A 15,287-nucleotide genomic window follows, 5' to 3' on the forward strand; every position below is an offset into this window, starting at 1 on the left:
ATTTTTCAATATATATTGCTTATATAGTCCCCACTGATTTTTCAATATATATTACTTATATAGTCCCCACTGATTTTTCAATATATATTGCTTATATAGTCCTCACTGATGTTTCAATATATATTACTTATATAGTCCCCACTTATTTTTCAATATATATTGCTTATATAGTCCTCACTGATTTTTCAATATATATTGCTTATATAGTCCCCACTGATTTTTCAATATATATTGCTTATATAGTCCCCACTGATTTTTCAATATATATTGCTTATATAGTCCCCACTGATTTTTCAATACATATTGCTTATATAGTCCCCACTGATTTTTCAATATATATTACTTATATAGTCCCCACTGATTTTTCAATACATATTGCTTATATAGTCCCCACTGATTTTTCAATATATATTGCTTATATAGTTCCCACTGATTTTTCAATACATATTGCTTATATAGTCCCCACTGATTTTTCAATACATATTGCTTATATAGTCCCCACTGATTTTTTAATATATATTGCTTATATAGTCCCCACTGATTTTTCAATATATATTGCTTATATAGTCCCCACTGATTTTTCAATACATATTGCTTATATAGTCCCCACTGATTTTTTAATATATATTGCTTATATAGTCCCCACTGATTTTTTAATATATATTGCTTATATAGTCCCCACTGATTTTTCAATACATATTGCTTATATAGTCCCCACTGATTTTTCAATATATATTGCTTATATAGTCCCCACTGATTTTTCAATACATATTGCTTATATAGTCCCCACTGATTTTTCAATACATATTGCTTATATAGTCCCCACTGATTTTTCAATACATATTGCTTATATAGTTCCCACTGATTTTTCAATACATATTGCTTATATAGTCCCCACTGATTTTTCAATATATATTACTTATATAGTCCCCACTGATTTTTCAATATATATTGCTTATATGGTCCCCACTGATTTTTTAATATATATTGCTTATATAGTCCCCACTGATTTTTCAATATATATTGCTTATATAGTCCCCACTGATTTTTCAATATATATTACTTATATAGTCCCCACTGATTTTTCAATATATATTGCTTATATAGTCCCCACTGATTTTTCAATATATATTGCTTATATAGTCCCCACTGATTTTTCAATACATATTGCTTATATAGTCCCCACTGATTTTTCAATACATATTGCTTATATAGTCCCCACTGATTTTTCAATATATATTGCTTATATAGTCCCCACTGATTTTTCAATACATATTGCTTATATAGTCCCCACTGATTTTTCAATATATATTGCTTATATAGTCCCCACTGATTTTTCAATACATATTGCTTATATAGTCCCCACTGATTTTTCAATATATATTGCTTATATAGTCCCCACTGATTTTTCAATATATATTGCTTATATAGTCCCCACTGATTTTTCAATATATATTGCTTATATAGTCCCCACTGATTTTTCAATATATATTGCTTATATAGTTCCCACTGATTTTTCAATATATATTGCTTATATAGTCCCCACTGATTTTTCAATATATATTGCTTATATAGTCCCCACTGATTTTTCAATATATATTGCTTTCATAGTCCCCACTTATTTTTCAATACATGTCAGTTATATAGCCCACACGGTGTTATTTTTTAACATATCTGTTATGTAGTACCCGCTTATTTTTCAATATATATTGCTTTAATATAACGATTCATCAATGAATGTTTCTTCTATTGTCCACATTGTTTTTTATCAGTATGTATAGTTCAAACTGATTTATCAATATGTACAGCTTATTTAATCTGATATATCTACCCAACAATGATGTGTCAACAAATATGCCTTATATTGTCTCCACTTTTTTTTTTATCCAACTGTTTTATTAACGTTTCGCTTAGAATTTAAAGATAAATTAAAAAACTTCACATGTCCGGAAAATAATAAAATCATTTTATTTACTTTTGTTGGTGTTATAAGTCCAATAGTTTTTTTTTTTTTTTTTTTTCATTTTGTTGTAATGAAGGAGGTACTTCCTTGGAGAAAGAAAATTTAAATGTATGTGCTGTGCAATTATTTAACGTGTGCGTCGCTCCAGTTTCGAGCAGAAATATGAAGTAAAAGAAAAGTAATTACACACTTTTAGAAGATTTTTTTTTTTTTTTTTTTGAAAAAGAATTTAAAGATAAATTAGAAAACTTTAAATGTCAGGAAAATAATAAAATCATTTTATTTACTTTTGTTGGTGTTGTAATTCCAATATTTCGCTAAAAATGTTTGTTATATAATCTCCACTGCTGTATCAATGTTGTTTATATTATTTTCTTGATGACTATGAATCGTTTGTGTTATTTCGATATCTGATGTCTGAACAAATTTCTTCATTTTTAAATGTCAAAATTATTAGTTTCTTACTTAATGAACAAAAACATAATCAAAAATGTCTTCTACGGAAAAATTTCAAAATATTTATTTTATATTATGTCTTTTAGAAAGACTCCATTTTTTTTTTTTTTTAATTTAATTTTAATTATTAAAAAAAAACAAATCCCCATGTCACGTCGTAGTGTCCGCTCGGTCATAGTGCTATTCAGTTTTTTCAGCGTTTTTATTGTCAACCATAGTAATTTGGAAGGTGAACTATATACCCATAGTTCTGAAACATTTTCCCCGTGGTACTACCATAACTGATCGCGTATGTTGATCATAAAAAGGGTAATATTCAGTATTTTACTAGCCTGCATGCCCAGCGTTGCCCAGGTGTTTGGAGGTGTGCGTCGAGCAAAAAAAAAAAAAAAAAAAAAAAAAAAAAAGTGGTAGTAGGCAGGCAGGCTCGAACCCGTGAATATGGAGAGAGGCATTAAAAAAAATGGTAGTAGCAGTTAGAGGGGATCAAAACAACAGTAGGCAGCCAGGGTGAAGAGAGGTGTTAAAAAAATATGTGATTAGTAGGTAGGCTGGCTCAACTCTGTGACGCAAAGGCGGAAAAGAAAGTCGAACAAATCTGACGTGTTAGCCGATGTCTCCATGATGCGATCGGAAGTCAAAAGCATTGAAATCAACCAAAGTCAATCCAACGGTGACGATGACTTGCTAAAATGTCGGTGACAAAAATCGAACCCTCCTTGTACAAAATGGCCGAGTTTAGAGTGAAGGAATTAATGTTTTTGGCCAATTCTTCGATATTTGTCGTCCAAGACGTCAAGCTCCAAATGATGCCGATCTTTTTAGGATCTGTCGCCTCTGCCGAAGTTTTTGCGAGACATACAAACGCACACTACATACATTTTAAATAGACAGATGAGATTTATATTATAGACTAGCGGGGTTCCTGGTGTTGTCCAGGTGTTTAGAGGTGTGTGTGGGGGGGTAAATCAAAGCAAAATGGAAAATAAAGAATAAGCGAAGTAATAACCCTGTTTAAATATTAAAAAAAACAATGTTAAAGCTAAAAAAAATCGAAAAAATAAAACATTGAGCGTGATGAAAAAAAATGAACGTGATGCGAAACAAACGATGTTAAAACGTCTTAAAAAATCGGAAAAACAAAAACAAAAAAAGACAGCGAATTTGATGAAAAGAAAAAATATTACATCTCTCTTTGAACGTGCAATCTTCAGTTATCCACGGTCCTTTACTCACTGAGTTTAGAGCACGCCTCAGAAATTGGGTCTTTTTTTTTTTTTTTTAAACTTTAAACTAATTCAAGAAACCTTTTTCCACATGCATATTTGGCTATCTTTTCATGAAGGAACGATTTTTTGCTACCCCTCTCTGTAGAAAAGTGTCCTGTAAGGGTAAAGGAATTAATGTTTTTAGCCAATTTTTCGATGTTTGTCATCCGAAGGGTGGAGCTTGAAAATGATACCGATCTCGGGAAATCTGTCAAAAATTTTTGCGAGACATACACACACACACAAACACACACACATTTTGCCTTTTATATATATATATATATATATATATATAGACTACTGGGGGTACCCAGCGTTGCCCGGGTATTTGTAGGTGTGTGTTGGGGAGGTTAGATCAAAAAAGAAAAAAAGGTTTTGGTAAGAAGGTAGACTCAAAAACAAATATTAAAAAAACGGACAAAAGCAAAAACAAAAAAACAGCAAAAAAAGTTTTTTGTAGGTGTGTGTTGGGGGGGGGGGGGTAGATCCAAACTCTGTTAAACTTCTTTTAAAAAATCGGAAAAAATAAAAAAAATAAAAATAAAAAACAGCGAACATGATGTAAAAAGAAGAAAAAGTAAAATAATAAAAAAGAAGCTTTGGTAGGTAGGTAGAATCAAACTCGGAACGTTGAGGTGAAAAACTTGATAGGTTACTGCTCGCCCACGAAAGGAAAGTAACTGAAATGAATTTCAATTTAACGTTTTAAACGCACAAATGGCAGGTGCGCGTCAAATTTAATTAGGTCAAAGGAAATTAAATTCTGCACTTAATTTTAACTGCGGGATAGTTCTTTTGGGTTTGTTTTTTACCCAACTTTGTCTGGTTTTGTTTCTCTAACGTGTTGGGGAAAACCAGCTCCCTCTGTATTAGGGGAGTGTCCCAACGAAAGCAATTGTCCGATATGACGGTTTTCACTGACATTGACCAAACGTCCATTGCTTTCTGGACGATTCCGGCCCCATAGGCCGAGAACAGCACCTTAGTTGCGCATCAGTTTCGCTTTTATATAAAAAAGCCAAATCAACACAAGAGGGGTCGAAATAGAAAGAAGTCAACGTAAATAAATCTAGACACGATGCGCGTTCGCAATTCCTAGATATTATTATCTAGGGGGTGTATAAACAGTTCTAAGACATAGTAACACTCCTCTCCCCCAGAGAATCCCCACGAAAAAAGCCTTTGTCGGACATACAAAAACTTGCGCGCCCATTTTGCCTTTTATATATATAGACTAGCGGAAGTGCCCGGCGTTGCCAGGGTGTTTGAAGGTGTGTGTGTTTGGGGGCAGAGTAAAGCAGAACAAAATAGAAACTTAATCCTGTTTAAATATTAAAAACAACGATGTTAAACTTAAAAAATAAAACAAAAAACAGCGATTTTAAAAATGGAAAAAAAATGTTTTGTAGGTGTAAAAGAAAAAAGGGGAGGTGGCAGGTAGGCTCGAAGCTGGAGCCTTGAGGCCAATAGGACAACATACAACTGCGCTACGGTGACAAAAGCAATGTAAGATGTTAAATTTAGTGATTAAAAAGTGAATGAGTTCAAATTGAGGTAAAACATCACTCTATTTCGCAGTTAACTATTTCTGCAAGACAGTTTTTCTTGGTTTTATTTTTTCTCCCCAACTTGTTGAGGGGAGTCCAAAATAGCAATTGTCTGATATGACGGTTTTCACCGACCTCGCTGCCGCACAGGTGTCGCCAAGGTTTTTTTTTTGTTTTACAGTTTCGCTTTTTTATACCGAAAAGCCAAAGGCACACATATTTCTCATTCTCCGTGTGTTTTAGTTTTTCCGTACATAAGGGAAACTGACTCTGTTTACAAAGAAGCCTCCTTGGCACTTGTGGGAGGAGGTTCAGAAAAGCAATCAGCTTTGATCAATGTGGAGGAAACCCCCTTATATCAGACAATTGCTATTCATTTGGACATTCCCCTTTTTAGGGGAGCTGGTTTTCCCCAACATCTTGGGAAAACTGGCTTGCAGCCAAAGTTAAGTTTCTCCTATTGCATGATGTTGACCTTATTAAATTTACGCACATGTCACTTAACTTTTTAATCGTTAAATTACAACGCTTTTCACTTCTGCCCCGTTGTGGCCGAGCAGTTAGATGACAGTTTTTTTTCACACTTATTTTCCATTTTCGCGTCACGGCTTCGGGTTTTTTTTTTTTTTTTTTTTTTTTTTTTTTTTTTTTTACACGTCCAAACACATGGCCAATGCCGGGCACCTACGCTAGTCTATATATATAAAAGCGAAAATGTGTGTATGTATGTATGTTTGCATTTTGTGTATGTCTACAAAAAGCTTTTTTGGCTGTGATTCTCGGTTGGCTTGCTCCTTCTTAAAACATTTTATATGCTGCTAAATAATAATATCTATGACTAAGGAACTCTGGTCGCAGCTATCTTTAATTTACCCGACTTTTACAAGCTATTTTCAAGATATTTTTTGATTGCCTCATAGCGGGGAAAACAGAAACTGGCTTCCAGCGCAAAACTAGGTTAAACATTTTTTTTTTTTTTTTTAAACAGGGTTGTTTTGATCTACCTTCCCCCCAACACACACACCTCCAAACACCCGGGCAACGCCAGGTACCCCCCGCTAGTCTATTATATAAAGGGCAAAATGGGCGTGAGTGTTTGTGTATGTTAACGAAAGGCTTTTTGGGTGAGGCGTCTTGCGTCGGTTAGATTTTGCAAGAAATTTTCGCGTACTTCCCAGATCATAATATCTTAGATTCGCAAACGGACATCGTCGCTATCTTTTTTTTGATCGAGTTAAACAAAATTCCCACTGTGCCGTCGTCTCGGCTGTTTGTTTGTATCATAAATAAAGCGAAACTATTCAAGCCAGGTAGTATCTGTTCTGTGTTGGTCCTTGGTCAGTGTAGGGGAAACCTTTTATACTGAGACAATTACTATTTATTTGGATACTGCCAGAGTGCCCACTTTTTGGGGAGCTGGTTTTCCTCCACATTAAAAACGACCTTGTGTCTAATTTGCTTTCATGGGAGTTTTAAAACTAACGCTATTTCTGCAAGTCTATTGTTTATTGTCTGATTGACTATGTTAAATTTGAACGCTTTAGACTTCCGCTCGCGTCATGGAGTAGCGGTAAGACGTCAGGGTTTCTTTTGCTTTCTTTTCCACCTTCGCGTCACAGGTTTGAGCCAGCCTGCCTACAAACACCCGGGTGACGCCGAGCACCCAGGCTAGTTATTTTATAGATAACACTCGAGATGAGAACAGTAGTCCAAAGAATTCAAATAAACAATCATCATCTCAAAAAGTTAGAAGTCCCATACAATAGCCCAAGTAGTGTTCAAGTGACAAGGCTTGTTTGCCTTGTTTGGAGTGAACATGATAATAAAGGAAAACAATTTATGGACATGAAAAAAAATACTGCCGACAGGGTCCCATTTTTGGACAGACATTAATTTTTTAAGTGCTGTAAGTGGTTTCATCTTTCAGTATGAACCCCTTTTAAAGAGGCAATAACTTTCTCAAGTGAAACAATAAAATTTTAAATTGTCAAACTCAGATATATTCTTGTATTGTCTCTTTTCTCTTAGTTCAACATTTCTTCTATCACAGGTCTGTTGTCTGCATGCAAAATTTCAGCCAGATCAGTCTGGTAGTTTCCGAGAGAAAGTAAAATGGATAGACAAATAAATAGGAATATAATGTAGTTAAATTATTTCTTTTTTTGTTTAATAATCAAACTTGTAATTTATAAAAATTTATTTATTTTATTTTTTTTTTTATTTCCAGACGGTCAGTATGAAGCGTTGTTGGAAAAAAGGTTTGCCGAACTTCATGAACGTCTACGATTTGCCGAATCCCTCACGAAGCAACGAGAAAGTGACATTCACATTCTCCGCAGCCAGTTTACCTACCTTTTGCAATCAGTTTTACACAATAACACCACTAATAGGTAAGCGCAGAACTATTTTTTAAAAGTGACAAAATCTCATAAAGACAGATGGAAGAGGTGAAGTACTTCTCCAACATCATTTGCACTTGGATGGATGTTGTTGTTGACAAACGCACAGTGGCATCCCAATGCAATATTGTATATAGCGAATATATATAACTGTAATTAAGTCATCTATATGACATGTGTATATATGTGTGGTTGTTTATCTAAAGTTTGTGTGTATCTACATTTAAATATAGTTCACGATGGAACAGTTATATACATAAGTACCTTCACAACACAAAGGATGAATAACACTTATTTGGGGTTTCAACATCTGGCCAATCAGAACCATTTTAATTCAATTACAACACAAAAATTTTAGCCGAGCATTTTTTCAGAGAGGGACAACGTGACGTTTAACCTTTGATGACCTGGTTGAACTAATTCATTCAGTCGTAAATAAATGAATATAACGGCATAAATAAAGTGGAAATTAATTTAAATATGCCTTTATATGTATGAGTTCAATATCTGGGTAGATGCCAGATACCTCCAGATTACAACTGTCCATTGCTTACATTCAGTATGCCACCCTCTGTCTCAGAGAGTGGGGGATTTTGTTTGTTGTCATAAACACACTTTTTTCAAGCACTATTGATAATAATGAAGGTAAGTTTATGAAATGCAAAAATTCTCAGTGGTAGTTTAACTATTGAGTTTCATAATTTTTCCAGTTTGAAGACAATCATAGTATCATTACCCTTTAAACTGACTAAAATTAACAAATATTTTTTTAATCGTCTATATCATAATCCAGATCATAAAACTGACAAATATTTTTTTAATTATCTACATCATAATTCAGGTCATAAAATTAACAACAGATATTTTTTTTAATCATCTACAATCATAAATCAGGTCATAAAATTAACAATTAATATTTTTTATCATCTACATCATAATTCAGGTCATAAAATTAACAACAAATATTTTTTAATCATCTACATCATAATTCAAATAATAAAATTAACGGTCCTGGATATGACCTAAAACTATATCCGATAGTGAGGCCCCAGCTTGCTGGCCTTAGGGAGTGTGTTGCCACCCTTTAATTGCCGTTGCCGCCAGGTCCACTCTGACCCGGAGTGGTAGTATCTGTTAGGGTCCCAACTATGGGTTAAATAGAATCCGACTTAAAAAACAAATATACTCCATTAAAAATCGTTCCTCAAAATCACTAGATTCAGCATTAAATAACATGAAAAAGGTTGATATGCCATAAAACAAAAACAACCAACCAACCATAAAATTAACAACAAATATTTTTTAATCAACTACATCATAATTCAGGTCATAAAGGGTTAAATGTCACATGGTCCCTCTCATAAGTACCTGATTCGAATTTCAACAGAAGAGAATCGTATCAATAAAACCTCTAGTTTACTGATTCGTTATACTATTTATGAATAATTATTTATAAATACTAATTGCTGTGCATTGAACGTATACCATGATACTTAATTTACTGCACCTTAACGTTACAAAGGTTCACACAAAATGTCAGCCGGAATGACCCAGTGGTTTCCGAGAAAACTTCTAGGGAAAATGTGGTACTGTGCTGACTAATACCCATTAATCCCTAACCATACATTGAATGGATACTATAATACTTAGCTTGCTGTACTTTGTCATAAAAAAGGTCCATACATAATTTCAGCCAGATCGGCTCATTGGTTTCTAGAAAAAGTGGAACTTAAATACTAATCCTTATTAATCCCTGACTGTGTATCATAATACTTAATTCGCTGCACCTTATCATAAGAAAGGTCCATGCAAAATTTCAACCAGATCATTATTTACTACTCTCCCTGCACAGGAGGATGTGACACAAGGTCGAAAGGTAGGGAAATGGGCCAGCACCTCAAAAGGAGGAGCACTCTGGCCTTGCAAAAATAAGTCTGAGTAGCCCTTCAGCATTCTCTGGTGAGGGTGCATCAGATAACAAGCGATAAACTTGCTGCTCCTGAAAACCGAGAAGCAAGGCCTGGGAGGGTGGACTTCCTAGGACTACACAGAATATCTTGCATCAATCTGACAGCAAAAATGGCCCAGTTTCTGTCAGACTGATTGTTGAGGTTGGAAGCTCGACTTAAGTTAACTATGAAGTTAATAGACCCCATTTCAGCTAGATCACCCGGTAGTTTCTGAGAAAAAGTGAAATGGACAGACCAACAAAGAAAATACAGATCACAAGAAAAGAAAAAATATAGCATGATTGCTTCTAAAGATGTAATCATGACGTACGAATAATTATATATTGTGGTCATGTGAATTATCACATGCCATAATTATACAGTGCAATCATATAATTACGTAATCACGTGACCGCATAAAGATGAAGAATGAACACCAAATGATAAAAGGTGTTTTCTTAAAGAAACCAGATACAGATGCAAAACTCGTTTTCCAGCCTCTGATGTCTTTAATCCATCTGAGAATTCTACAAGTTTGTTTGGTTCTTATTTAAAACTAGCGGGGGTACCCGGCGTTGCCTGGGTGTTTAGGTGGTGTAGTAAGGACCCCCCCTCCTCCTACCGGAGCGGAGGCGGAGGGATAGTCAAAACAACAGTAGCGGTAGTGCCCGGGTATGTGTAGGTGGTTTAGTAATGAACCCTGAAAAAAGGAAAAAAGTGGTAGTAGTGCAGGCAGGCTCGAACTCAAAGGGGCACAAGTGCAACGAGTTCATCAGAGCACATTCCATTAAAATACTTGTAAAACAGGCACAGGGATGCAACATTGCAGCGATGGGACAGGGGTTGAAGCTTAGTTGACAAAGTGGGACCTATTAGATTGAAAACTCTTTTTTGGACCCTATCCAAGAGGGGAAAGCTAGTGGTAGATGTAATTATGCAAAATGCAAGCTACCATCAGAAATTTAAAAACAAAACATATTTCCCTTCTGCAAAAAATGAAAATAATGCAGCATCATTTCATCAACTATTTTCGAAATTCTATTAAAGACATTTTTTTTGTAAATTAAACATAATTTATACCGAACATTTATTTCAGTAAACAGAAGTAGGAGAAACATGTTTTGGACGAAGTATGTAAAAAGAACCCAGGAAGCTGAGACACTCAGATGGTGCATTTTTTAGTCGACACCAGTTATGTCAATGCGCGTCATTTTTTTTTTTTTTTAAATTATTTAATCAAGTAAAAATTCCATGCAAAGGTAAATGAGAACTTTCAAATTTGCTAGAATATTTAAAAAAAAAAATTTAGTAATCAAGTAAAAAGTGGAATATTTACTTAAATATTTTTCGTATCAGTTTATAATAGGTTAAACTTAGAAATAAAAAACCAAAACATTATTAGTGACTGTTTTTGTTTAAAAAAAACCAAAAAAAAACCTCGCCACCCAGAAAAAAATGCACCCTACATTAAAAAATATACCCCCCCCTCCTTTCTTTAAATCCTTTTCAGTATTTAAAATCAACGAATAAAACAAACAACTCAGGTTACAAATGACACTGCATTGGCAGCTAATGGGTGTTGATTAAAATGTAACCCGTTGAGTCTCTCGGCTTTCAGGATCCTTATTCCATACTTTGTCTCAGTTATAATGAAGAAATAAGTCAACATTAATAAAATATGATTGAATAAATTTTGAAATTACTGTAACTTTGGCAAATTGTGATTATTTTTATTATGCATTTGATTTTTCTTTTTTTTTTTTTTTTTTCAGGTTTAGCTAGTAGGTCTGTTTCTTTGTCTGCTTATATTAACAGCCATTAAAAAACTCTTCTGCGAAATTAAAAAAAGAAATGCAATATCATGTCACCAACCACGTTCTAAATTATATTAATTTTTTTTTTTTTTAATTTAACAGTTTATATTGGCTTACTTCATATTTAGAAATGTGATACAGATTCAGTTATAAACAAATGAGATTCTAATTCACGCAACATGGGGTCTTACCAATTGTGTTCAACAAATTAAATCATGACAAATGTACAACAAATGGTTCCTGCTTATTCCCTATTTGTGTTATATTTAGGTATCCCATTCGAGCAACCTGGGATTCTTATGTCGGAACAACAGGAAGCAACTAATTTTGATTTAGACAGGCTGGCATGCTATTTTTTTTTTTTTTTTTTTTTACGCTAAAAATCTTTGGAAAAATTGAACAATTTTTTTTTCGGGCTGACAGGCCAAGATTTTGGCAGGGCTCTACATTGCGATTAAAACAGTCGCATTTGTGAGTTATTTTTCAAAGTGGCAACTAGAAATAATGAAATGCTTATCTTTTAGCGATTGCATTTCTTTCACTGACAATCTTCCAAGGCTCACTACTGAGTGAAAAATATCTTTTCAACATTTTTTAATAAAATGAACAAAGTAAAATTATTTAAACAATAAAAGTTTAATAGAACAATATACTCTTTTTTTTTAATGAAGGCTGTTAAAAAAAACATTTGAAGAAATTAGAATGTTTATACCTTCAAGTATCAACATACAATTTGTTGTATATTTAGAATTACACTTATTTAAAAATATACAGAAAAATCTTTGATGTACATACTCGCCACAGAATGAAGATTTCATATTCTAAAAATCATATGGGTTTGGCTTTTCTATTTGGCTAGTAAACAAAAATATTTAGTTGTGAAAGGTCAACTAAAGATAAGCTTGTCCGTAGAGCCCTGTTTGGGGAGAATTAACTAATTTGTTAATATATTTACTTTGTATAATCACTTTGCTAAACATTTACCATAAAAAAAGCACTATGAAAAAACAAAATAATTGATATAGGTGACTTGACGCATAAAATAATTTAAAGAATATGTTGCAAAATTACAGTAACTTTGGCAAATTGCGATTATTTTTATTGTCAATTTAATCTGTTCAGGTACGGCTAGTGCATAGTTACATAGGTACAATTCTTCAGTACGAAGAGAAAGTTGGAGAAGGAATGAGGAGAACGGAACGCTGGTCCACATGAAAACTTTCTGAAATTCAATACGAACGTTAGACAATCAGAAATAAATTTAATGTTTTCTATATTTTGAATGGATACAAATATGTTCATAAACTTGTAACTATATATGTCTATAAGTAAGCTTGCATGTATTATAAAAAAAAAACAAATTTAAACTATTGAATTTAATTTCTGTAATAATAGTCAACTTTTTTGTGATAAATTGTATCGCACTAGGTACCATAACCATTCTCCCATTATTACGTAGAGAGGCGGCTTTTCAGGTCATTAATGGCAAATACATTATCCTTAGCTTTCACATAAACAACTACATTTATTTAGAAGAAACATGAAACCATTTCTTAACATTACTTGTCATAATAGTATGTAAAATAATGATTTTAAATTGCTAATTAGAATGTTGTCTTCATGAAATGATATAAGCAGCCTTTTTGCCATTCGCAGATTTAGTATCACTAATTACTCAATTTGTTTTTTCAATTATTTCTTACAATAAGAAAAAGAATCTTTCACATTGGAATTCAGATGTAAGTTCATGTAGAATTTAAAAAAAGGGAGTGAGGGAGCATAATTTAAAGAAATATTCTTATTTTTTGTCTAATTAGAATGTTGCCTTCATGAAATGATATAAGCAGCCTTTTTGCCATTCACAGATTTAGTATCACTAATTACTCATTTTTTTTTTTTTCAACTATTTCTTAATGTATAAGAAAAAGAATATTTCACATTGGAATTCAAAAGTGTACGTTCATGTAGAATAAAAAGAAGAGAGAAAGAGCGAGAGAGCATAATTAAAAAATAAAATCCTTGTTTTCTGTCAGATCCAACCTAATACAAAGTACAAACACACCCAGAAGAACAACCGTCATCATGTCAACACTGCATCCAGATTCGACAGGTTTGGTGCCAAACAGGTTTGTGTACTGGACGTCACACTCACTCCTTACACCACTGCCATTCCCTTCTGAAATTCCTAATAGATTGATTATTGATACTTCTACTTCTTCTTTACTTATTGCTTTTTAATTGGGTTTCTTTTTCTATTATTCATAAATAATTTTATATACTTTTTTCTAAGTAGATACATTATATTTAACAGGAAGTTCCAGTTTGTGTTCCCAAAAATTTAAGATTAAAAAAAAAAAAAAAAAAAAAAAAAAGAAGAAGAAAGCATTCTATCATTTTGGTATAAAGTATTCAGTATAAGGTAATGGACTATAACTTTTGCCTATTTTTGAACAGCTAAAATGTCTAGTAAGTAAATAATTAGTTATTTTATTTCTTCTTGAAGTGGATCTCCGGTTTTTAATATCCTCTCAACTTTAAGAAAATGACAAAAAAAAATCAAATAAAAATTCAATATTACCACGCAACATGTAGTACAAGGGATAAAGTTAAGTATAATCGGTTTTAAGTGACAGTTTTCTGGGGGTTGATTAATCCTCACTACCTAACTAAGAATGAAATATAAATTAGTAAACAATTCAACTCTGTCATGCCTAACAGAACGAGAACAATCTTCCTCTGTTGATTAAATAAATGCTTCAGTTCGAAAGTATGCGTATCAGGTGCCTTCAGTAAGTTTCCAGACTTTTTTTATAGAGGCAATTAAAATTGTCGGAGACTCTTGAAAATTCAGTATGTTGTTGCTATACATCTTATGAGATGACTGACCAATTTTTATGATTTCCGGTTTAAATGAACAGCTAAAGCAGGAATTGGAATGCACCCTACTAAAGCCAGCTGGTGAATTTCAAAAATGCAATCTGGACATGGACACTTAGAAGAACGATATGCAATAAAATTCTGCTTTAAACTTGGAAAAAATGCCACAGAAATGTATGGACGATCTTACATGAATTGAGGATCAGTGGCATAAGAGATTCAAGGAAAGCAAGGAGTCTGTAAGGGATGATGAGAGGTATGGGAGAATAAGGAAGTTAGAACACTAAGGTTGATCCGCCAAATAATGTAATGTCTAAAGACCGTTGTGTGTCTATAGAGACATTAAGTGCAGTTTGATGTCAGTGTGGGAACTGTGACACAATTCACAAGGAACTGAAGATGCAGAAGATTTGTGCAAATGCACGAATCCACAACTCCATTCTTGTCACAGATTATTTGACCAAGATGGGCATCAAAACAGTTCCTCACCTGCCCTATAGTCCAGACCTTGCTCTTTGTGACTTTTGGTTATTCCCTAAGCTCAAGGAAAACTTTAGAGGCTGTTATTATGAGACAATTGAAGAGATGAAAGAGGCTATGATTAAGGTCATTGACACACACACACAAGAGGACTTTCATGGGGCCTTCTAGAAGTTGTTGGGACAATACAACAAGTGCATTGCAACCAGAGGAGATTACTTTGAAATGGACTAGAGTTTCATGTGTGTATTAATAAAAGTGCCAATACAAAAACGCCTTGAAACTTATTGAAGGCACCTTGTAGATTCCCAAGTTTAGCATAAATATACCCAAGTTTGACAGAAGTAATCGGTGTGCCAAAAAATTTAAAGATTAAAATAAAAACATTTCGATTGTATTTTCTCATTTTTCATTAATAAATAAAATCTCAACAATGCCTTATATAATGAATTAAATCTCAGCAATATTTATAAAATAAATTCTTTAATAATTCAAATCTCAACAAGATTATATAAAAAATTCTTTATTTAAATC

At 33.2% G+C, this 15,287-nt stretch overlaps 1 protein-coding gene across 2 annotated transcripts in view; it reads left to right on the forward strand.

Annotated features, from left to right (window-relative positions):
- The window catches only part of LOC145266975 (alpha-1,3-mannosyl-glycoprotein 4-beta-N-acetylglucosaminyltransferase A-like), a 265,602-nt gene that overhangs the window by 192,079 nt on the left and 58,236 nt on the right, over nt 1-15,287 (forward strand). Inside the window, exons 4-5 of one of the 2 annotated variants that reach the window (XM_080122813.1) lie at nt 7,462-7,624; nt 13,430-13,522. In XM_080122813.1, coding sequence (XP_079978939.1) covers nt 7,462-7,624; nt 13,430-13,522 — 256 coding nt within the window. The remainder of the gene's footprint in view (nt 1-7,461; nt 7,625-13,429; nt 13,523-15,287) is intronic. The other variant, XM_080122814.1, reaches the window with a different exon arrangement.

This window comes from Euprymna scolopes, chromosome 42 (assembly GCF_053919585.1).
Source record: "Euprymna scolopes isolate OS-2025 chromosome 42, ASM5391958v1, whole genome shotgun sequence".
Classification (NCBI taxonomy): Eukaryota; Metazoa; Mollusca; class Cephalopoda; order Sepiida; family Sepiolidae; genus Euprymna; species Euprymna scolopes.